This window comes from Pinus tabuliformis, chromosome 6 (genome assembly GCF_031772625.1).
Source record: "Pinus tabuliformis cultivar Carrire ecotype Pingquan chromosome 6, CPIR1, whole genome shotgun sequence".
NCBI lineage: Eukaryota > Viridiplantae > Streptophyta > Pinopsida > Pinales > Pinaceae > Pinus > Pinus tabuliformis.
Genome location: NC_142292.1, coordinates 624,227,076 through 624,253,674, shown reverse-complemented (window position 1 = coordinate 624,253,674; position 26,599 = coordinate 624,227,076). Strand labels below are relative to the sequence as shown.

General features: G+C 35.6%; 1 protein-coding gene and 1 long non-coding RNA gene across 2 annotated transcripts; one reads left to right on the top strand and one right to left on the bottom strand.

The window, feature by feature from the left end:
- Window positions 1-13,210: 13,210 nt before the first annotated feature.
- Window positions 13,211-13,703, bottom strand: LOC149260159 (uncharacterized). Its single transcript, XR_016248040.1, has 2 exons — window positions 13,659-13,703; window positions 13,211-13,377 (listed from the first exon to the last, which is right to left on the bottom strand). It is a non-coding gene; the product is annotated as an uncharacterized LOC149260159 (long non-coding RNA).
- A 2,190-nt stretch (window positions 13,704-15,893) lies between these two features.
- Window positions 15,894-17,476, top strand: LOC149260158 (bidirectional sugar transporter SWEET3b-like). The gene is made up of 6 exons (XM_089457031.1): window positions 15,894-15,946; window positions 16,282-16,504; window positions 16,644-16,805; window positions 16,925-17,035; window positions 17,137-17,331; window positions 17,417-17,476. The coding sequence occupies exons 1-6, from the start codon at window positions 15,894-15,896 to the stop codon at window positions 17,474-17,476; spliced, it is 804 nt and encodes a 267-aa protein (XP_089313157.1).
- Window positions 17,477-26,599: the final 9,123 nt, after the last annotated feature.

Sequence of the window (26,599 nt, the reverse complement as noted above, 5' to 3'; positions counted from 1 at the left end):
TCCATCTTAAGTTGTAGTCACGAGCCTAGAGCCTTGATTGTAAGTTGCTTCCCTAAAGTGTTGTCATGGTGAGCTTGAGTCATAGTAGTCACTTTATCATCAATAAGAACTTTATGTGACTCAACAAAATGCTGGGAAGTGTTTCAAAAACCATTGTTGAATGGGCCATTTGCAGAGAAAACTCTACCACTTTGAGCAAGGGGCTACCATCATATGTAGGAAGGAAACAATGAAACAAAGCGAGCAATAGAGAGATAAACCGAATCAAGGGTTTGTAAACCCACACTACTACATGTGGGGGGTGTTTTCAGACAATATTTAAGACAATTTTCGAGTCAACTGTCTTAACTTGAGAAAAAAGTAAACTTGTGTATTGTTTTAATTATTTTGTTTAAGCAGGTTTCTCAAAATTATTGTCTTAAGAATTTGTCTCTATAAAGACAATATAGAACATATATTATTCTTCTCTCTATAAAGATAGAGACATTAGTGCCTCTTAAGAGACAGTTTCATTTGTCTCTATAGAGACACTTTCATTTTTGTCTATAGAGAGACTTTCATTTTTGTCTCTTTAGGGACAATTACATTTTTTTCTCTTCAAGGACAACAGCTGAAATTAAAAACATACTATTTCTATACAGACTATATGCCCATAATTCCAACTATTGTTTCTCTAGAGAGAATATGAAAAAATATTAAAAAAAAACAGAATCATTTTAAATGTTATTTTGAGGTGGTTTCAAAATTTAATGTTCGCAAATAGTGATTTTAATTACTTGAAATCTCTGTTCTTTATGGAAAAAAAAGGAATAAATTCCATGTACGGAGCATCCATGTAAGTGTAATAGTTATCACCGCATAACCCATATTATTAATTTCTGATATTATTTTAGTGTAATCGCCCTGAATAGTACTAGGTTGAAGCGAGTTATTCAAATGAGAAAGGCAAAGAGGTTCATGGTATTAATAAACGATGATAATATTTTAACCCTGAACAGAACTACATTCAAGAAGGTAATCCAAATGAGAAGTACGGAGAGTTTTTCAGGCTTTCCATACGCAATAGCGTTGTACAACTGCATTCTGTACACGTGATATGGATCGCCTCTAATCAGCAATGGGTGGGAAAACATTGTTGTTATGGTTGTCAATGTTGTTGGCATCCTACTTGAGTGCTGCTTTATTTGCATCTATCTCACTTTCGCTCCACCTAAACCCAAGGTATTATCTTGTCATATTTATCTGCTGCAAATAGTTTTGAGGTTCCATAAGGCCTATTTTTGTCAATCAACATGACATAGATCATTGGAATCATGTGGCAGTTCAAAATCAGTTAATGTTCAATGAATATTTCTTGCAGAGGAAAATGGGAGGAATGGTTATAGGCGTGTTGATGGTGTTTGGAACTATTGCAATAACTTCCTTTTTGGCTATCCATGATGACAACAAAAGGAAGGCCGTTGTAGGAACTCCAGGATTAGTGGCAACTGCCATTCTCTACACTTCTCCACTATCTGTAATTGTAAGCTTTACACTGCATTAGCTCTTTATAATTTTTTTTTTCCCGTGGAAAAAATCTGTAACCTTTATTTAAAAAATGAAAAGTTACAATTGCAGATGCATAGAGCATTTCCATAAGCTGCCCATTGGGCTCAAGTGCTTCCGCACCCTTCACAACGATACACAACGATCGTGCAAAAATGGAAAAAAAAGAGAAAAGAAGAAAAAGAAGAGGGAAGAAGGGAGAAAGCAAGGAAAACTGAATTTGGATCTTCAGGTTTTCCTTCCCTTTTTCTTTTCGACCTTGCGCCACTCTCCTTGAGTAGGCTCAATCGAGGCTATGACTAACTGTGTTTCTGCTCTCTGCGGGCCTACTTCCTTGTCTGAATCTGAGGTATCTGATTGATGAAGTCGTTTAATCCCTCCCATGCTCTGATCTTCATTTGTCTTCTCTTCCTGATTTGGGTAGAACTGTGGAGTCTTGTTTTCTATTGTATTTTCCTTCTGGGTTCCCATTGTTCGGGGTACCTCAACATTCTCTATGGGGGTATCGTCCTCTTCTGCTTCTGATTCTTCATCCTCTGAGATAGGGGGGGAGAATTGCCATCCTTTCCTCTGCTTCCCTTTCTGCTTTCTTTTACTGTTAGCTTTCTTGGCTTCTGGACATGTGCTTTGCAAGTGTCCTGTTTGTCTGCACATCCTACATCTGAAGGCGGTATTTTCATAGTCTAGTGCTTGCAGCCAATTTTGTTGTTTGTAGATCAGCCTTATGTTGTCTGGCAGCCCTTTACTTAGATCTACTTCCACACAGATGCATGCAAAAGTGAAAATCCTTTCATCGATCCTTTCCATATCTGTTTTGATGTATTTCCCTATGCTGTTCCCGATTCCTTCCAAGACTCTTTCACTCCAAAAGTGAAGGGGAAGGTTATGTAGACGAACCCAAACCGGCACTTTTGATACAGTCATTTTGTTTGGATCAAAATCTTTAAACCATGGGGTCATGAACAGCCCCGCCGTTCCCTAGAACCAAGGCCCAGCACTGATGATGGTATCTCTGGCCTCCTTGGATATAAATCTGACTATGAAAAACCCTTTGGAGCATAGATGAATGTCGCATTCCATGGTCCAAGTGGTAAAAATCCAATGAAATAGATCTGATGGTTTTGGCCAGAAGCTGTTGAAGCGACATATTAGAGCTTGTGTTTCATAAGACTTAACATAATCACCAAGCCCTGTGGAATCAATATTAAAAGCTGGAGTTTGTCCTAGCTGGTCTACTATGTAAGGCCGAGGTGTGTATCCGCCTTGGTCTGGGGAGGATCCTGATTCCCTGTTGCCTTGGAGAATGTTTTTGTAGGATGAAGCTCCCTTAGGTTTGTGCTGGGGTGTTGTTTTCCCCTTCTCCACTCCTGAACTGCTTGGTTGTCCCTGAGATGGGGCCCCTCCTCTCAGCGTGAGGTTCAAAACAATAGTTTCTCCTGGACTGATCTCGTAGCTTCCCAGGGTTCTGTTGTCCTGGAGGAACCACCTGCCACTGACTAAGTGTTGGATCTGGCCAGGATAGCCAGTCAATGCACAAATTTGCTGCTTTAGCTGCGAAACAGAGCTATCTGCACTTACCCATACTAAGAGGGATTTCATCTCAGGGGTTTTAACAAAGATCTGAAATCGATTTTTAATTACCTGGTATCTGCGTTTTGGCTGAGCTCTGCCTGCGCCGGTGTCTTTGCTGGTTGCCAGGTGGTCCAGGTGTGAGCATTCTTCCAGATCTTGCCTCCTGTTGGGTCGATCTGTCTTTTGTATGACGAAGGCTGCATGCCCTCTGCTCAATCGATGCCTGTTCCCGCCGATCTGTTGCCTGGGTTCTGTATAATCTTGAAGCTTGCTCCAATCAGCTAGATCCGGCCTGGATCTGAAGGATTTGAGGCTCAGATCGTGTAGATCCGGCCCAGATCTGCAGAGTTTGGGCCATTCAATTGTGTGATGGGCCAGATTTGCAACATGCAGGTCCCTATCTTTACATGCAGAAGCCGTGAGAGGAGGGTCAATGTTGGCGTGAACGATCAAGCCAAACCCTGACGATTTTCCGCCTCCGAATTGGGTTCTGAACCCAAAAACAATTATTGTGTGCAGATCTCTGATCTTGTGCATCTTTGCGAGCTTCACTTCCTGATCCGCCTTTGATACGTTTGGCCCATCAAGCAAGTGATGATTTGGGCGAAGGGTATCTGCTATGCCCGGAACGTCAAATATTTTCCAGGCGTTTGACCGCATATCCAAACCCATGCCGGCAGCTCGAAAGGAGTCATAGCGCTCCAGCCTCACACACTTGAGGCCGGTCCTGTGGAGGGCAGTGGCTGTGGCCAGCCCTGCAATGCCTCCTCCAACAGCCGTAAAGTCTGTGGTTCCATTACCAGAGCAGGAGAAATTCTCAGCGAAGGCCATCTCTCGTTTTCTTCTCACGATCTCGAATAACAAGATTCCATTAGCTCTTTATAATGCTTCATCCATCGTTTAGATTTAGTTATTGTTACGTGTACAACATGGCATTTATTGTTAATATTTCTTATCGAGTTTCTTAAATTGCAGAGAACGGTAATTCAAACCAAGAGCGTGGAATCCATGCCCGGCTTCTATTTCTCCTTCTTTTCTTTCCTTGGAAGTGTGTTGTGGATGGTATATGGCGTTCTTAGCAAGGAGTTACTACTTTATATCAGAGAATTCCTCTGGTGTATAGTGTTTCTTGTTCTCACTGACGTTATAAGCTACAACTGAATCATACTTTATTTTTTATCAGATGGCTAAATACCTTTTGTTGATACTCTTAGAGCAAAACACTTTCGCATCTGATACGATTCAATTATTTGATGTTCCCGTCGAATCGATATCAAATGATCTTTCATTCCTTTATTTCCATAGAAAAGAAGGGAAAGGTAGGGATGACAGGATTTGAACCTGCGACATTTTGTACCCAAAACAAACATGCTACCAAGCTGCGCTACATCCCTTCTAATCATTAGACAATGTTATTTTAATTTTATTTTATAGAATTCGAAATATGTTTCCCACATTTTTCCACCTTCATTTCTCTTCGGTCTCGTGAGTGAAAATACTTTATACATGTAAGGTCTATTATCTAGAATATCACTATTCATTATGGTGATGAAACATCTTTTTCCTTTTCTATAAATAGGACCACGGCCCGGATCACATTATATATATTCATCAGTTCCGAGTTTTCTCTAGGATTCATAACTATTGATACGGTTGAATCACTTACACATTATGATCAATAAGGAGAATTTACAATGCAAGATCTAAAGGCCTATCTTTCCACAGCGCCTGTGTTAGCTATTTTATGCGTCAGTTTTTTAGCCGCCCTATTGATAGAAATCAATCGTTTTTTTCCAGATGCTCTTATTCTTTCCTTTTTTTAATTTTTTTCCTCCCCTTAAAGCCAAGGGAAAAAAGATTGTGCTAGATTGACTTCTCCTACCTCTTGGAGAAATTAGTGCATTCAGCCCCAAAAAGGATCTAAGTTTAGGACTGGAAGGGGGTAGAATTCAAGTAGAAATATCAATGTAAAGATTCTTTCCACATTCAATTTTGTAAGTAAAACTTAAAACTCACTCCTGATTAATCATTTTTTTACTTTCAAATGTTTCACCGTAGGTTCTCCGGCTATCAACTTCTATCCCTTTTTCCCTTTTTATTTTTGAGGTCGAAAAGCAAAACCAATATTCAAAGTAAGTTTATGGCCAAGAGCGGAGATATAAGAGTAACAATTACTTTGGAGTGCACTAGTTGTACCCAAGATAGTGTTTATAAAAGATTCCTGGGGATTTCTAGATATACGACTCGGAAAAATCGGTGCAATACACCTATTTGATTGGAATCAAATAAATTTTGTCCCTATTGTTACAAGCATACCATTCATGGAGAGATAAAAAAAAGAGAATCCCAAATTGGACTAATATCCGTGGATAAGGATTTAGTCATTATTTCCTTCGTATCATGACCATAAAAAATATCTAGAAGATGATCCTCCATACCCAGAGCGAATGAGTTATAAACTAGATCAGCTATTTGATTAGTACCTTCGTAACCCAGGAAGGGTCGATATCCCAAGGAAAAATTTTGGATATGAGCTGGGGCGGAAATAACTCCACAGGGAATTTCAAGACGTTTATCAATATGACGTTCCATTTGAGTACCAAATATTGCAGAGGGTTCCACGCGAGAGATAATATCTCCTACTTCGGCATGATCATCTGTGATGATTATCTCATCACAAAAATCTTTAATTTGCTCTTTGAACCATTCTGCATCATATTTACAATAAGTACCTGTACAACTCACACAAATTCCGATCTCTCTAGCAAGTATCTTAGTGATTGAAGCAGCATGAGTTGCATCACCAAAAACAACTGTTTCTTTCCCCGTAAAATTCTGACAATCGATAGATCTTGAGAACCAAGCAACTTGGGAAACGAATCGAGTTTGTCCATCGATATAGGATTCGTAATCAACCCTTTTGCTTGATAAAATAGGAGCCGCCAAGGTCTCAAGAGATTTCTTTATCTGTCGGATGCACTCGGCCATATCTACAGCTCCCATAGGAGTTGTAGATACATAAGGCATTCCAAATTCCTTATTCAAATACATCGCCGTCATTAAGCCCACTTCACGATAAGGAATTAAATTGAACCGAGCTTTCGATAAATTTTTCGGATCCTCTACAGATCCTCCTTCAGGAATTATTTGATCAATTCTGATGTCCAGATCTTTTAATAAACATCTCAACTCACGACAATCATGTTGATTATGAAAACCCAGAGTAAGAATCCCAATTATATTTACAGAAGGTGCATCTGTTACGAATTGATCCAATGTATGGGATTTCTCCAAATAATATCAAACTACCTGTTCCAAAGTCCTATCCGCTGCCTGAATTTCATTCACTTGATAATGATCCACATCCGCAAAAATGACGTTGCAATCGGAGATTATGGATGCTCTATCCACAAAGTTTTTTAAATCCTGTTGCAAGATACTAAAATTCAGAGTCTCTTGCTGGATATATCTGTGGTGCAAGATGGGAATAAGGATCAATTTGAGATAAGGTTCAATTTATGAAATTAGCCCATTGGATGTATGCTGGTCCTGCTCATATTGGAACTCTACGAGTAGCTAGTTCATTCAAAAATGTTCATGCCATTATGCATGCTCCTCTAGGAGATGATTATTTTAATGTAATGCGTTTTATGTTAGAACGGGAAAGAAATTTTACTCCTGCAACTGCTAGTATAGTAGATCGTCACGTACTAGCACGTGGATCTCGAAAAAGAGTTGTGGATCATATTATTCGAAAAGATAAGGAGGAAGCTCCCGATCTGATAATATTAACACCTACATGTACCTCTAGTATCTTGCAAGAGGATTTAAAAAACTTTGTGGATAGAGCATCCATAATCTCCGATTGCAACGTCATTTTCGCGGATGTGGATCATTATCAAGTGAATTAAATTCAGGCAGCGGATAGAAATTTGGAACAGGTAGTTCGATATTATTTGGAGAAATCCCATACATTGGATCAATTCGTTTACCATCTAGCAATAAGTCGAAGAGCAACATGTATCAATGGATAATGAGGACCCATACTTACCATCAGGGGGTCTTTCAGCAAGCATGATTATGTGTAACCCCTCTTCGATTCGTTTTCTAAATGAGAAAAATAAAAAGAAAAAAGAATGACTGGATCCTGGATCTCTAAAAGTTGGACTGGAATTGAAAAGTTCGAAATTAACGGGTTTTTAGCCCACGGATATCCAATTGACCAATTAAATCATCGTAACAAAGTTTATCCCTCTTGGATAGATAAACCAGAGCGTTTGCTCAAAATTTTCCACAAACCCCTTTGGGATGAATAGTCTCTTCCATGCAATTGCAGATGCTGGGTAAGTCTTAGGACCCGATTGGTTAAATAAAATACCTGAGATTCAACAGATACTCTCTGTTTATTGGGAATCAGAGATGAAATAATGGAAAAATTATTGATCATAAAGAAAACACAAATTTTTCCAGGGCTTAATTTTTTTTCGAGTCAGAAAAAAGAATTAGATCCATTCTTTCCTTTTCATGGTTCATATAATAATTCTGATTCGTTCCGTCCGACCATTTAAGAAAAAATGGTTGGATCCTTCCTATATTCTTGGAGGAACATCTGGTTTTAACCTATGGAAAAATATGATACGAGATGTAGAATCTTTTTACATTGATGAAACAGAATGAACAGATTGGTTCAATTTTTTCCATATCCTGAAACTCCATTGAATCAATCCATTCTTTTTTTTTACGAAAACGGAATTGAAGCAAAAAATTTATCAATTGACAGTTAGGGGATACATACGTATTCTCAACATCACGGATCGACTCCCATCATTTGTATTGAACCAATATCTATTCATGCAAATAATATCCTCTAATCGATAACTAGGCCAAAGAAAACGTTTAATTATTTGTGTTGTATCTACGCTAAGATGTTGGTCTCTTCCCATGAGTTCTTCATCATTTTGTATGTCTTTTCCATTGGAAAATCCTACATGATCGTTCTCCAGATCAAACCGATTCAAGATTCGAAATTCTCTACGATGTTTTGGAAGCAAAATATCTTCTAAATTGAGGGAAATAAAAATCATTTTTTCATCCCCCAGAATTTTCCCGCGTTGCATAGATCCATCATAAAAATATCCATCTATCCATTCTCCGGCTCTTTTTTTAAACTTCAATGAAATACTTACGATTTTATACATAAGGAATTGGTCATCCACTATGCTTGATAAATGATTACCATTCTGCATCATGTTTACAATAAGTACCTGTACAACTCACACGAATTCCCATCTCTCTAGCAAGTATCTTAGTGATTGAAGCAGCATGAGTTGCATCACCAAAAACGACTGTTTCTTTCCCCGTAAAATTTTGACAATCGATAGATCTTGAGAACCAAGCAGCTTGGGAAACGAATCGAGTTTGTCCATCGATATAGGATTCGTAATAAACCCTTTTGCTCGATAAAATAGGAGCTGCCAAGGTCTCAAGAGATTTCTTTATCTATCGGATGCACTCGGCCATATCTATAGCTCCCATAGGAGTTGTAGATACATAAGGCATTCCAAATTCCTTATTCAAATACATCGTTGTCATTAAGCCCACTTCACGATAAGGAATTAAATTGAACCGAGCTTTCGGTAAATTTTTTAGATCCTCTACAGATCCTCCTTCAGGAATTATTTGATTAATTCTAATGTCCAGATCTTTTAATAAACGTCTCAACTCACGACAATCATGTTGATTATGAAAACCCAGAGTAAGAATCCCAATTATATTTACAGAAGGTGTGTACGGAAAGAACACAATATTATTTGGAAGAACAAGGAGAACAAGATCGAGTCAAGATTATACAGAGATGATACAGATCAAATTGTTCTTCTTGCACCAAGGAGAAGACCCTATGCAACCATTAACTACTTTATAGAAATAAAGTGAAATCCTACCGGAACAGAATTTGTAACTAGCACTGCTATCCTCTCATCTAGCAAGCAAATATTTACCCCCGTGGATGGAAATACTTCTTGATTTGGTTCGATGTAAGAGTACAACTACATTTCCAAAATCCATGTTGTCTATTCGGAACAGGTTGACCCCTTCGCTCTCTCGTGGTACAATCCTCTTCGCGCTGAGCCCTCACTTTTCCACCGGTGCACAGAAACAAGATATAGGACTGATTTCGTTCATCAGTTCATCATATCAGATCAAAAATAACTTTCTTTTCCGTATACTCTCCCTGGTATCGGTTGAGCCCTCACTTTTCCACCGGTCCACAGAAACAAGATATAGGACTGATTTCGTTCATCAGTTCATCATATCAGATCAAAAATAACTTTCTTTTCCATATACTCTCCCTGGTATCGGTTGCAGTAACTCCATACTAAATGCAAGCTTTTTGTATGGCAGGTGAAATCCCTTGCTAAGCCACTGTGTGAAGCTCAATAAACGGGCAGCAGTATTCCTGTAAAAGAGAGATTAAAAAGTTAGCTTGCTCTAAAACCAGGATGACCTGTCAAAGAAAAACTAAGCGACCCACTTTTTCATTTTATGAAGGAACAGAGTGAACAGATTAACATGTTAGCTTACTCTAAAACCAGGATGACCTGTCAAAGGAAAAACTAAGCAATCCACTTTCTCATTTTATGAAGGAACAGAGTGATAGCAAATTTCAATCCTTGTAATCCAAAGATTCCAAACTGAACAATGGAAATAGAAAATTGGCATAAGTTACTTCCAGATAGCCCTTCAGCTTCGCAGGGCCAAACGACCATGCAATTTAGATCGTGGTCTAGCACTTACAGAAATTTACTTTAAACCTTGTTTCCAGCATACTTGTATCAAAGTTACAATCCAATCAGAGAAATTTACCATAACTGAAGCAGAGATAATGGTTAGAGACCCAGATTTTCTTTCGTTTCCTCTGCTAATACTATCCACCGTACTCTGTGGCAGGGGAGGATCCGAGCAACAGGGGAATGGAGCCTTAATCACCATTTGAGCCTAGTGAGCCCGACTTATAAGATATTGTATAGCCTACTGATAAGTCCAATTTTCTTAGATTCTTGAAAAGCTCCAAAGACCATTTTAAAGAGTTGCAAGAGAAATGACAGTCATCTCGAAATACCAACCTAATGACAAGAGTTAAGAGTAAAGAGGCTCAGATAGTCCAACGGGGAAATTACGAGAGATCTGAAGTATACAGACAACTAGTATTCTTTGTCCCAATTTCGCAGAGTTTCACAAGCATGAAGCATCTTAGAACATAAGCGACATCCAATGATACCACTAACTTTGCAACTTATAATTTTGAGATTTACACCAGGATTGTCTTCTTTCTAATGGTGAAAATGCCTATAACAATTCCTAGTTTGAGAGCCAAGTGCCCAATCAGAGCAATTTACAGGTGCTGAAACAGGGATGATGCCCCTATCGTATTATCTTAAGCTGAAATTCCTCTCTAGATACTCGGATTTTCTTTCACCTCCTCTGCTATTACTGCCCACTATACTCTCCTATACGTTGTGGGAGGAACCTACCAACAGGGGATCAGGGCCTTCATTACCACTTAGCCTAGTGAACCCTACTTATAAGATATTGTATAGCCTACTGATAAGTCCTATTTTCTGAGATTCTTGAATAGCTGTAAAGATCATTGTAAGGATCGCAAGAGAAATGACAGTCATCTCCAAATACCAACCCAATGACGGGAGTCCAGAGTAAAGACGCTCGCACAGTCAAACGAGGGATTTACTAGAGATCTGAATTATATAGACACCTGGTATTCTTTGTGCCAGTTTCAAACAAATGCAGAGTTTCGCAAGCATCAAGCATCTTACAAGACAAGAAACATCCAGCGACACCACTAACTTTGCGACTTAGAACTTCGGGATTTACACTAGGATTATCTTCGTTTTAATGCTAAAATTGCCTCTAGCGATACATAGCTTGAGAGCCAAGTGCCCAATCAGAGCAATTTACCCGAGCTGAAGCAGGGATGACGCTCCTCTCCTATTATCTTAAGGAGAAATTCCTCTCTAGAGACCCGGATTTTCTTTCACTTCCTCTACTACTACTGGCCACTGTATTCTCCTGGAGGAACCCAGCAACAGGGGATTGGGGCCTTAATCACCATTTGAGCCTATTGAGCCCTACTAATAAGACACTGTAAAGCTTGCTGATAAGTCCCATTTTCTGGCATTCTTGAATAACTCCAAAGAACATTGTAAATGATAGTGACAGGATTGATAGTCATCTCCATACAGCAACCTGATGATAAGAGTCGAGAGTAAACGGCCCACACATGTCAGAGAAGGGAATTACGAGAGATCTGAAGTATATAAACAACTGGTATTCTTTGTCTCAACTTCTGACAAATGCAGAGTTTCGACAGCATGAAGCATCTTAGAAAACAAGTGATATCCAATGATACCGCTAACTTTGTGACTTAGAGCTTTGGGATTTACTCTAGGATTATCTTCTTGCTAATGGTAAAACTGTCTATAACAGTACATAGCTTGAGAGACAACTGCCCAATCGGAGCAATTTATTTATCGGAGCTGAAGCATGGATGGTGCCCCTGTCCATTTTCCTTCACTCCCTCTGCTATTACTCGCCACTGTACTCTCCGGGAGCAATCCAGGAGCAGGGTATTGGGGCCTTAATCACCATTTGAGCTTAACGAGCCCTAATAGTAAGACACTGTAAAGCCTACTGATAAGTCTATTTTCTGACATTCTTGATTAGCTCCAAAGACCATTGTAAAGGATACCAAGAGGATTGATAGTCATCACCCTACACCAACCTAATGACAAAATTCAAGAGTAAAAGGCGGACACATGTCAAATAAAGGACTTATGAGAGATCTGAAGCATATAGACAACTGGGATACTTTGTCCCAACTTCAAACAAATACAGAGTTTCGACAACATGATGCTTTCAATCTGAAGTATATAGACAACTGGGATACTTTGCCCCAACTTCAAACAAATGCAGAGTTTCGACAGCATGATGCTTTCAAACAAATGCAGAGTTTCGATAGCATGAAGCATCTTAGAAGACAAGTGACATTCAAACAAATGCAGAGTTTCGACAGCATGATGCTTTCAAACAAATGCAGAGTTTCGACAACATGAAGCATCTTAGAAGACAAGTGACATCCAATGATACCACCAACATTGTAACTTAGAATTTTGGGATTTACTCTAGGATTATCTTCTTTCTAATGGTGAAATTGCCTATAACATTAAATAGCTTGAGAGCCAAGTGCCCAAAAACTTCTATCCTATGTATTACCCTGAATCTGTCTTTACTGGACGAACCATTAAGGACAGCTGGACCTATTTCACAGGCACGGATCCATGGTTTTGGATTGTGACTAAACTTAAACAAACTAATACCATGACATTATGTTTTCAATATTATCCCTATATTCTAATAGTGGACATCTGTCTCTCCAACATAGTATGAGTTTTTCTGCTTTTAATCTGATCCAGAGCTCTAGATGATCGAGTTGGTACCGAAAAACAAGTGGGCACAGACTGCAAATCACTCTCAAATAGCCAATTGCTTGAAAAGCATAAGTAAAACTAAATACCGATCTTTAGCATTAAAGAACCACACAGTTTGAAATTACAGGCCAATAATTGCAAATTTTACAGGATTGTAGCGCTAAATCCTAATCTGTTATAATCTTCTCTTTCATGGCAGAAAATAATTAAGAAACGAAAATGAAAAGCGAAAATAATCCATTACAGAGCAAACCTGCATAAGAGGAGACGAAATCCCCGTGCATTGAGAAGTTTGCGCCTCTAAACGGGCGAATTTGCTTGCCCGAAGAATCATATATCATCTAAATGAAATGATCTGACACAGCTTTAAGTAGATGAAGCATGCAAAGGGAATCGATATACAACTCTGGTTTCCACGACATAAGATAAGACACTGAATGGTGGATTCTAATTATTTAGAGGGTAGCAAAAATGATCTCGTCATCCTCGTGTCCTCAGATATAGCAAGCTCAATTGCTCAGTAACCACAATATCCGGAAATCTGGTGGTTATTATTGTGTAATGTTAATAGTAATTGCCATTGCTATATATACACCACTATTGCTCAGTAAAAACACTATTGTGGACAGCATTTAATGAGGGTTAATGATTTAACGGCATTAATGAGCGTGAATGATTGGTTGCACAGTATCCCGGCGTTTCAGAGAAGGATCCAACTGTGACAGTGTATCTCCCCTGTAGTTGTGGTTCCCAAGTACTGCCAATAAAACCCAAATTTCAGTATTCTTTATTAAACCTATGCCTTTAATATTCACATTAACTTCAAATATAAAAAAACCATGCCAACGAGTTAATCCAAGAACAATCTCATGCCCATGCTCGCAATGCAGAGGGCAAACTCAATACTGGTAAGAAACTGCTTAATAACACGCAGTTTAATTAGGAATTTGCAGGGTCTGGTGCTGAGAGCTGTACCAAGTTTCTCTCTTTCTGTAGTTCTATATAATGGAAAAAAATTATGATAACGACGATAAGTACCCAAATGCCATGGCTTCTGAAGGCTACTGGCGGTATAAATGGCAGAAAATGACTGCTCAAAGCTTTGATCATCTGTTCCATTCAACCCATCTTCATAAAAATTATCTCCAGTTGAAATGACAAAATCGATATTCAACGGTTGGGCGATCTTCCCCATCTGTTACAGAGTCAGATATTAAGACATTATACATTTTAATCAGAAAACTCCAAGCAACTGCAGACAAACAATTGAAGTAATGAACAGCGAGTGGGAGGCAGCAGCGAGTGCAGCTGTGCAGCAACTTTGGACTGATTGTATAAACCTTTTCTGCCCCAGTCGCCCACCACAAGGAATTTGAGAGGATCGGCAGCCATGATACAGTTGCTGGAAAGTAGTAGGAACGCCGTGGAGAACATTAAAATGCAGCGCCAGGAGTAGTGTAGGGCAGCTTGAAGCTCCATCGCCATTTTCAGTGGAGGCCTGAGAGGTGGCAGACGGTGGTAGCCAGCTGCCTTAGAGGTGAGAGGTGGCAGCTGTATAATAAACTTTGCATGCGTCTAAGTTTCATGTTTCCAGACTTTAGATAAAATATAACTTGTCACCACATTTTTAAGCGAGCCATCCAAACTTTGGTTAAAAAAAAAATCGGATTTGGAAATTCAGTAACCCGGCAATAAGACCTCCAATATAAAACTTTGGATAAAAAGCAAAAAAACATGCAAGCTCTAAAATAAAACTTTGGATAAAAGGGAAAAACATCAATTTAATGCTCCGGTCAACTCAAATTAATAGAAAGTCAACGCCTGATCGAACGCTATTAGTCCTAGGCAGGGACTAATAACCCATTTTACTTGGTAGTTGTATATCACGAGTAAAATACATTTCAATGTTTTAGGCTATGTTCTAAAAAATTAGTATGTAAACAATTTAATTTAAATGTAGCATAATGTTGAAACTAATTGGACGACATAGAAAATTTATAGTTATGATGATTTTAAATTTAAAGTGGATTAGTTTAAGATTTTAAGTCAAATTGATATTTCATCAAGAATGGGGAAGACATATATACTTAATTTGAGCTACATAAATTTTATTTCAAAAAATTTAAATGTAAACTAATTAAATTTTTTGATCTATATTTCTTATTTTTATCATCAATAAATTTTATTATTTACAATATAATATAGGGGATATCATACTACTCAAAACCTTAGTTTTATTGATTTCTATTTTTTTAATTGGGATTATAAGCTTATAAGGTAAAAAACCATACATAAAGGCACCAAAATAATAAGAATGAATAGAAAACATTTTTTAACTCCCAATTGAATGAAAATAATGCTTATGCGTACCTAGGCAGAATGACGTAAAGAAAAGCCACGGGAAATTAAAAGGCAACAACCATCAAAGCATTCCTAAAGGCAGCACTGAGTGGCATTTCCAAACTAGAGCAAACCCTAGAAAATAAACTAAAATCTGGGACACTAAACCCTAGACATTTGTAAAATTGTGGAGTTTGATATCATAAACTCTTGGCCACCAAAATTTTAGAGTGTTCTAATTGTTTTTATGTGAAAAATGGATTTAGTATTATTGAAAACTTTGGGCCACCAAAATTTTGGAGTTTGACATCAAAAATTCTTGGCCATGAAAATTTTGGAATTTGACATAAAAAATTCATGGCCACCTAAATTTTAAAGCTTTCTAATTGTGTTTTTGATAATGTAAATGGATTTAGTATCATCAAAAGTCATGAGCCACCAAAATCTTAGAGCTCGATATCAAAAACTATGGGCGGCCAAAATTTTAGAGCTCGAAAACTCTAACCTATATTTACAAAAAAATTTGCCTAATTTTACCAAAATCATATGGAAATTTTCATAATTTTCTAAGTGGGAAAATTGGAAACCTAATTAGTCTAAACAAAACCGAACCAAACCAGATGAACCTAACCCAGTGGGATATCATAATCGATGCGGATCTATGTTTTCTTACCTTACTGTACTCGAATATTTACCCAGCATTTGTGATATTTTTATGCTACCATCTCGTCTTTTGCTCTGTTGTCGAATAGGTGACAATATACGTGCAGGGACCCGCAGAGATCACGTTCCCGGAACCCTTCAACGAATGGAAGTAAAATTTACACCAGAGCTATAAGTATGCACCCCACACTATAGTATCTTCACGTTTTTCGCTTTTAAGTTTAACCATCCCGCAGACACAGAGTTTCGCGTTTCCAGAACATAGAAACGATGAATAACTTTGTACGTCTAGGGGCTGGCATTTTAGGTTCGTCAACGCTACCGTACTCCGCAATATTATGTTAGCTCTTTTTTTTCTGTTATTATAAACGTCATAGTTTTCAAGTTGGACGTATAGATTGAATGTTTAGATTCTAGTTCCTGTTAAACTGTAGCTGAACTATATAGTAACGTCAGCGTCTGGTTAATCTTACATGACTTTTCTTATGTACGGAGAATAGTGTAATAGTTATCACCGCATAACCCATATTGTTAATTTCTGATATTATTTTAGTGTAATCGCCCTGAATAGTACTAGGTTGAAGCGAGTTATTCAAATGAGAAAGGCAGAGAGGCTCATGGTATTAATAAACGATGATAATATTTTAACCCTGAACAGAACCACATTCAAGAAGGTGATCCAAATGAGAAGTACGGAGAGTTTTTCAGGCTTTCCATACGCAATAGCGTTGTACAACTGCATTCTGTACACGTGGTATGGATCGCCTCTAATCAGCAATGGGTGGGAAAACATTGTTGTTATGGTTGTCAATGCTGTTGGCTTCCTACTTGAGTGCTGCTTTATTTGCATCTATCTCACTTTCGCTCCACCTAAACCCAAGGTATTATCTTGTCATATTTATTTGCTGCAAATAGTTTTGAGGTTCCATAAGACCTATTTTTGTCAATCAACATGACATAGATCCTTGGTATCATTTGGCAGTTCAAAATCAGTTAATGTTCAATGAATATTTCTTGCAGAGGAAAATGGTAGGAATGGTTATAGGCGTGTTGATGGTGTTTGGAACTATTGCAATAACTTCCTTTTTGGCTGTCCATGATCACAACAAAAGGAAGGCCGTTGTAGGAACTGCAGGATTAGTGGCAACTGCCATTCTCTACGCTTCTCCACTATCTGTAATTGTAAGCTTTACACTGCATTAGCTCTTTATAATGGCGCATCCATCGTTTAGATTTAGTTATTGTTACGTGTACAACATGGCATTTATTTTTAATATTTCTTACCGAGTTTCTTAAACTAGAGAACGGTAATTCAAACCAAGAGCGTGGAATTCATGCCCAGCTTCTATTGCTTTCCTTGGAGTGTGCTGTGGATGGTATATGGCGCTCTTAGCAAGGATATCATCATCATGGTAAGGTTACTACTTTATATCAGAGAATTCTTCTGGCGTATAGTGTTTCTTGTTCTCACTGACGTTATAAGCTACAACTGAATCATACTTTGTTTTTGCAGGCACCAAACTTTGTCGGTGTGCCATTAGGGTTGGCTCAGATGATTTTATTCTGTGTTTATCGAGCCAAAAAGAGCCAACGCGTTGAAAACGAAAAGATGGATGGAGGCAAACAACGGGACTTTATCAAAGAGAGGAGCGACGTGGAAAAACCAAAATGCCCCTTGGATGACCAAGATATCGAAATGCAGTTGAATGTATGACTTGGCCAAAGCCGACCAAACTCTTTATCCTCTGCGATAAAATTTGCATCGTATTTTCGTTATTTTACACACTTGCTAGTGTGCAGCCATATCGAATTACGACTCGGGCTTTCAGTCAGTGCATGATACCGAACTGTGATAAGTTCATGTAAAATTCTGTGGACTCTATGATTTATTAAAACAGTCCAGTTTCCATTTCTGTCATTCAGCAATGTCCGTAAATCTTGTGCAGTGTCCGTAAATCTTGTGATATCTATATAGAAGAATGTAAAATTTAAATCTATTATCATAGAATTTAATTAAATTTTGAACCAGCGAAGCACAAAACATTTGGGGTATCCATATGCGTAAAGCGAAAGCAACTTTAGTGCAACTCTCAGCTTCGAATGCGATGCACGCCCAAACTCGAATTTCAAACAAATGGCTGACAAATGCATCACGAAATCATGACTGAAATATGCCAGACAGAATAATGGAAAGCGAAAAACAGTAGGCTTGATGTAACATATGCAAGAGGACAAATGCCCTCGGCTATAGAACTCAAATAAATTATTAGCTATCCTTAAACATTAAATAACTTTTTAAAAGAAGTGACATGTAAAGTTCATATAATTTTCACAACTGCAGTATGTTGTTTTTTTTTGGAATTACAAATGTATTAATTATTTTTTTTATATAGGTTTTGGTAGGTTATGTGGAGTTTAGAGTCTAAATATTAACAGTTAGTAAAGCATGTGAATTGATATTGGTATAAATATTATTAGCATTTAAAAAAAAATGATACATTGTCGAATTCAACAACATTGTTGTGTGTTATTATAGGGGTTTATGGTTACTAATTTAGTGTTTAATTACTATAGCAATTTAATTTCCTCCTATGGCTAAGGAATTTGAAGAATCTTTTATCTAAGAATGATGGATGTTCTTGTAGAGTTGTTACCCAACCATTGCACTTAAGAGCCTCTACCAAGAACCATAGTTGTAATAGTGGAGCCCCCATCTTAAGCTGTAGCTCCATCTTAAGTTGTAGTCACGAGCCTAGAGCCTCGATTGTAAGTTGCTTCCCTAAAGTGTTGTCATGGTGAGCTTGAGTCACAGTAGTCACTTCATCATCAATAAGAACTTTATGTGACTCAACTTAATGCTGGGAAGTGTTTCAAAAACCATTGTTGAATGGGCCATTTGCAGAGAAAACTCTACCACTTTGAGCAAGGGGCTACCATCATATGTAGGAAGGAAACAATGGAACAAAGCGAGCAATAGAGAGATAAACCGAATCAAGGGTTTGTAAACCCACACTACTACATGTGGGGGGTGTTTTCAGACAATATTTAAGACAATTTTCGAGTCAATTGTCTTAACTTGAGAAAAAAGGAAACTTGTGTATTGTCTTAATTATTGTGTTTAAGCGGGTTTCTCAAAATTATTGTCTTAAAAATTTGTCTCTATAAAGACAATATAGAACATATATTATTCTTGTCTCTATAAAGATAGAGACATTAGTGCCTCTTAAGAGACAGTTTCATTTGTCTCTATAGAGACACTTTCATTTTTGTTTTCTTCAAGGACAATAGCTGAGATTAAAAACATACTATTTCTATACAGACTCTAAGTCCATAATTCCAACTATTGTTTCTCTAGAGAGAATATGAAAAAATATTAAAAAAAAAAAACAGAATCATTTTAAATTTTATTTTGAGGTGGTTTCAACATTTAATGTTCGCAAATAGTGATTTTAATTACTTGAAATCTCTGTTCTTTATGGAAAAAAAGGAATAAATTCCAATTTTTTTAAAGTTAACAATAAAGTCATTTTAAATATAAATGAAAAAACAATTTCCAAAACTTTACAGCTTTGGAAAGAAACCTTGAAAATCAGAAGGCAACGCACGTATATTTGTTGAAAATACATTCATGTCATTGAATTCGAACATGCAAGATCCTTAGTTGGAACTTCATTTCATAACATATTATGATGCAAAAAAAAATGTTCAGGATTTCTCCAATCTATAAGAGAGTTCACTCTCCAACATTTAAATCCCAAATCCCAAATCCTGAATCCCATTAAAAAAAATCAAAATTCACATTTCCTTAATTTCCTATCATCCCCTAAGGCCTAGTAGATTGTAGCATACAGTTTAATTATAGTTCCATGCTACCTGAATGCTTCTGCTTTTTCAGTTAAAATGATCATAAATTTCATAATCCATAAAATTATATTATGTTCTTAAGAATGCTTGCTTGGTTATTATCACTTCATCCTAGGAGACAAATGCATGGCAGAATGATGGCCACCCGACAGAATATTGGGAAAACAATGGGCTCGATGTCGTAGATGCAGAAGTTCAACTGCCCTCTCGCTATAGAAGACAAATACATTATTAATTATCCGTAAACATTTAATAACCTTTTAACATAGGTGACATGTAAAGTTCATATAATTTCCACCACTTAGGTTGCCCACACAAAAATTTACTATCTATTTTTAATGTCATTTAATTTGTCATGGGATATGTAAGGTACAATTATGAGGTGCACTTAACTTGCCTTAAACACTGCACAAGCAACCTTTCCTCCTCAAATTCTGAATCCATGTCGACTCCTACATCCCAACCATCATTTGAATTTTTACGTAAATTTAGATAAACAAATTCATATAGTGATATCTACATCGGGGGAACAAAAGGGTTTTTATAACAAAGGTTGTTTCAATTTCATCATGTACATGTGTATCTTCATTTTCTTCACCATGTTTTCTCTCTTCATCTCATACAAAATCATTATTTTCTTCGAAAATTTCTTTATTAAATTTGTTTATATTGTTTATGACAACTACACTCTTCATGTCTTACATTTATTATTCTACATCGATAGGCCCTTCCATGACTTCTTAAATTAATATTGCAATATCAAAATCCTCTAGTTCTTTTGTCACAATAATCACTTCGTCAACAACTGCAATCCTCTATTGATCGGTGTTGCTGACATTTTCACTTTATGTCCTTTGTAGAATATTTCAAGCTTCTTTGGATGTGGTTTTTGTAGCAATATTAGGAAGCATCCTCTCATCCAAGCCTTTTTGAATAAGAAACAATGATGTTTCATACTCCTTGTTCTCTTCAAGTTTCTACCTCTAACCTTGAGTCATGGCCTCATAGGCTACCTGGCTTGAGGGTTCTTCAAACCCATTCAAAAAAATTTCCCATAAATAATCTATTAGTATCTTAATTTCCCACAATTCATAATTTCTACCAAAGAAAATAGGAGGGGGTGGAAGATAAGGACCACTAAAAATATCCATTCTTTGATGAATATGATATTTTCCAATATTTATCATGGTCTTGAGCTTGCAAAAAACCTTCAAACAATTACAATTTATATGCAAAACAAATGAGAGTTGTAGATTCCACTCTAGCAAACAACTAGGGCTCACAATGCTCATCCTTTCGATATGGTGGCTTCCTCAAATACCAAATGTTTCTCATCGCCCCCTCAACAAAAGAGTCTATGAAAGTAACATAACTAGGAGTTTTTAATGGATATGGGTTTCCAAAGTCCTTGATTTGGTGTATCTCTCAAATGAATTTGAAAATGGTCCTCTATACTAGGGCGTTTTTAATGGAAATGGGTTTACAAACCATTGTTTTGGTTTACCTCTCTATTTCTTTCTTTGTTGCATTGCTGGCTTCCCACATATGATGGTAGCCCCTTGCTCAAAACGGTAGAGGTTTCTATGAAAATGGTTCATTCAACAGCTGTTGTTCAAACACCTATCAATATCAAGTTGAGTCACTTAAAAGTTTTTGTAAATGATAAAGTGACTATTGTGACGCAAGATCACAATGGAAACACTTAGGGAGTTGGCTTACAATCGAGGCTGTAGGCTCGTGACTACAATTTAAGATGGGGGCTCGAGTATTGCGACTATGGTTCTTGGTAGAGGATATTATCTGCAATGGTTGGGGTAGCAACTCTACAAGAGCGTGATTCATTCTTAGGTAGAGGATTCTTCAAATTCCCTAGCCTGGTACCATTATGGGAGAGATAGGAGAAAATTAAGTTGCTATAATAATTAAACACTAGATAAGTCACAACAACATCCTATAATAACACACTACAATGTTGTTGAATTCCACAATTTAGAAGAATCTTTAAAATGCTAATAATAATTATATCAACTCTAAAGCTTTAATTTTAGCAGTATTGCAAATCTGGAAAATTTTATCATCCTCTCTTGGGGAGGGAGTAGTAGACGATCGCTTGGTGTCACTCTGAAGTTCACGAGATTTATTTCTAATCCTAGCAATATTAATTTTACTCTTAGTGCTAGTCAACATAGAGAGATAATTTTGGTTATCAACGGTGGGGTTGATCACCTCCTTATAGTACCTTAGCTTCCTTTTATCCTCCATCTTCTTAACATCCCACATCTTGTCCCTAAAATTGGGGTTAATGGTATCTTTGATATTGTCCTTGCTTCCCATGATGATCTCCTCCTTAATCCCCCAAAGTTTTAGAAAATACTGAGCATCCTAATGCCACCCAAGCTTGGGGCACATGTGTGGGTTTTGCCTAATGTTAGAAGCAATTTTTGGGGGCCTCTTGGATTCCATATTGTGAAGATTCTTCTTATACATCAGATATGTAAACATAGTCGCACTTTCAATGGGGGACAGGCCAACTTCGATAAAGAGGATATGATACGGAGTATTTCCCTTGATGTTGAGGTTGTAGGTTATGAACTGCTTTTGGATCATCTCAATATTTCTCCACAACTCCCTAGGTATACTGCACACCCAAACTTCACATATCTATAAGATAACAGAGATGATGAGAGTATCAAAGAGGAACTTTTTTTACTTCAAATGAAAAGATCAACTGCCTTACAATTGTTTTCTAGCACATAATAAGCTTTGAAACCTCCAATAATTCTTTTCTCGATGCTATAATTTGAGTGGAGCTGATGAGGAAAGTTAATACCCAAATATTATAAGAAGAAACCTACTCAAGAAAATTGTTATCATAGACACAACTACCATGGGTGATGTTTTTACACTAGCCTTTAGTTGACTCGATTTTTTTTCCTCTCTCCTCCTCCTAGCACAAGGCAAAACCACCCCCTCGTTCGACTTGCTGATGAGGGCCATACTTTAATATTTAGATTATTATTTTAAATAATATTATTATTTTAAATAATAATGATAATAATAATATTTTTATTAATATAAATTAATAATATTCATTCATTTGTTAATTCAAGAAAATTTTAGGAAAAAATCACATAGAGAGTATTTGGTCAACGCGTTTCGAACCACCGAGGGTGGTCCATCTACAGGACAAGATGAAGATGCAGATCTCGGAGGAAGTTTAAATAAGATGATAGGTCAACCTAACGGTTAGAGGAAAACGACTATATTTGAGTGGGGAGCGAAATTTATATATATATATATATAATATTATAAACCAACCAAAATTCTATTTACATTAAATTTCTTAAATAATTAATAAATAATAATTTAATTATTTGAAATAAATATTTAATATATTAATTAGCTTATTCATTCCTTATTTATTAATGTATTTATTTATTTGATTATCCAAATAGGAAATATTGTGTAAAATAAAATAAAATAAAAATATATAAATAACTAAATAACTAAACTAAACTAAATAAAATATAAATAAATAAATAATAAAGAGGATAAATAAATATATAAAAATAAAAAGTGAGGGTGTGCATTAAAAAGAATAAAAATAAAAATATAACCAATTATTATATATATATATATATATACACACACACAAAATAAATAATAAAAGGGGATAAAAAAACAATAATAAAATGAAAACTATTTAAAATTATATAGAAAATAAAAAAGACGGTGTTAAGAAAAAAACATATTATTAATAATAATAACAAATGTTAATAGTAATAATTGAAATTCATCACAAATACACAATATTACTAAAAAAACAATAAAAATAAATAATAAGAGAGAGCGAATCCTCTATAAAACAAAAAGGGATAAAAAGCTCAGAAAAAGAGGGGAAAGAGTAAGAGGAGAGGGCAGAAATCCAACAGTTACTAATTTTCAAGTCATCATCCCTACTAACGTTATTAGAGGATCCCTCAATTCCAATGGCTTCCCTAAACTTGCATTGATGAAATGAGAAATTTTTGCGAAGAGCTTAACCTCCACAATGCATATGTGATGCTTGGTCTTCACTGCATGTTCCGCTAAAGCCCAGGATTTGGTCCTCCCAAGTTTGTTAGCAAAAACATGTTCTTTAACCCTTTGGTCAATAGACCAACCCATTTCTCCTATGTATGAGGACCCACACGAACATGTGATGACAGAAACACATTTCAAAATCCATAGGGTTCACCTGGTCTTTAACCGATTTTAGGGAGCCTCTAATGGTGTTGAGGGGTCTAAAGGTCGAGGGAACATTATGTTTCCTCAGGATTCTCACAATATTTTTTGTCGTCCCTTGGATGAAGCGGAGGTGAGCTCTTGAATGTTGATCAAATGTGTCAGTCTTAACCTTACGACCCTTACCATCTTTGACGAAAGCTTTAACAAACCTCTCTTCCTTGGGCTATTTTTAACAATTATAAATAATAAGTCAAAATTTGATAACTTCAATTCAAATTAAAAAATTAATTTCTATAACATGCAAATATTTACTATTATAATAATATTATTTACTATTTTAGGAAATTAAATTATTGAATTGTTTGAAAATAGAAAAATAAATAAACACAAAATTTCATGGAAACATTCTTTAAAATTTTATGAAAAGATTCTTTCAAATCTTTCAAATCACTCTAAATTGTTTTTTTAATATATTTCTAGGCTTTTATGAATCATATTTACAAAATTAAAGGGTTTATAATACTAATCCTATTAATATTATCAACATTTAATATATTAATCCTAGTGTTTAATATTCATGTTAGGGTTTACCATGAATATGTATAATATTAATATTCCCTCTAGTTTATAATATTAATACCTTGTGTTCTCAATATTAATCTCTTGAATTTTTAATATTAGACTATTGGATTTATTAATCTCTTAGATTTTCTATAATAATTGGTTAGATTGATAATATTAATCCTTTAGATTTAATATTATTACATGGGTTTATAATGCATTGGATTTATATTGATATAGATAATATTATCATATTATTATAATATAATAATTATTATTATAAATTGCAATTATAATTATTATAATTATTTCATTAATATTATAATATTATTTTATTATTATGGATATAATAATATAATAATTATTATTAAATTTATATCATTAATATCTATCAATATTTCAACCAAATTTATTAATATAATTGATATAATATATCAATTACATTTATCATAGTATGTATCACATGAAAAATTGTATTGTTTGTGTAATAGCTTTTACGATTGTTCATGGAATAGCTTTTACTTTGTTAGTGGGTAACATGATGGTAACATAAAACTGATTCAGAATGAAATATAATATAATATACTATATATTACCATTGATATTATTTACATGTTTAAGGTGGACTCCTTAATTTCATAAGCATATACTTATATTATTCTTTATTATCCCATAACTATTTTCTCAAAATACGGGGGTGACGCAAATCAAATATTCTGGGCTATTACCCTACCCATTTCGCGAACTATGCTACCTCGCCTTCTTTCTCACTACCCTGAATCCCATGCCTACCTTGGAGAATAGAGAACTTAGTTATAATTTTTATAGCCACATAAGAGCTAAGTTAGTTATAATTCCCAGATAAGAGCTCACTTACTCTCTCACCACCTTAACTTGGATATAATTCCCGGATAAGAGCTCAATTACACTCTCGCGACCTTACCTTTTTCAATGACATCAGGGAACACAAACTATGTGATTTTAGAATTTTATATCCTTTCATGCTTTACATTTCATGTTGTTTGAGTGTTGCATGTACAATACTTAAAGGGTAATTAGATTTTATGATTTAGGAAAATTAGATTTTATGATTTAGGAAATGATGATTTTTATGATTAGGAATATTTGTTTTCGGGATAATGAGAGGACTACGTAAATTTTTAGGTTTATAATAACATGCTTTTTAATAGTTTTATGCTGAGTGTTTAAAATAACCCATTTTACTTGGTAGTTGTATATCACGAGTAAAATACATTTCAATGTTTTAGGCTATGTTCTAAAAAATTAGTATGTAAACAATTTAATTTAAATGTAGCATAATGTTGAAACTAATTGGACGACATAGAAAATTTATAGTTATGATGATTTTAAATTTAAAGTGGATTAGTTTAAGATTTTAAGTCAAATTGATATTTCATCAAGAATGGGGAAGACATATATACTTAATTTGAGCTACATAAATTTTATTTCAAAAAATTTAAATGTAAACTAATTAAATTTTTTGATCTATATTTCTTATTTTTATCATCAATAAATTTTATTATTTACAATATAATATAGGGGATATCATACTACTCAAAACCTTAGTTTTATTGATTTCTATATTTTTAATTGGGATTATAAGCTTATAAGGTAAAAAACCATACATAAAGGCACCAAAATAATAAAAATGAATAGAAAACATTTTTAAACTCCCAATTGAATGAAAATAATGCTTATGCGTACCTAGGCAGAATGACGTAAAGAAAAGCCACGGGAAATTAAAAGGCAACAACCATCAAAGCATTCCTAAAGGCAGCACTGAGTGGCATTTCCAAACTAGAGCAAACCCTAGACAATAAACTAAAATCTGGGACACTAAACCCTAGACATTTGTAAAATTGTGGAGTTTGATATCATAAACTCTTGGCCACCAAAATTTTAGAGTGTTCTAATTGTTTTTATGTGAAAAATGGATTTAGTATTATTGAAAACTTTGGGCCACCAAAATTTTGGAGTTTGACATCAAAAATTCTTGGCCATGAAAATTTTGGAATTTGACATAAAAAATTCATGGCCACCTAAATTTTAAAGCTTTCTAATTGTGTTTTTGATAATGTAAATGGATTTAGTATCATCAAAAGTCATGAGCCACCAAAATCTTAGAGCTAGATATCAAAAACTATGGGCGGCCAAAATTTTAGAGCTCGAAAACTCTAACCTATATTTACAAAAAAATTTGCCTAATTTTACCAAAATCATATGGAAATTTTCATAATTTTCTAGGTGGGAAAATTGGAAACCTAATTAGTCTAAACAAAACCGAACCAAACCAGATGAACCTA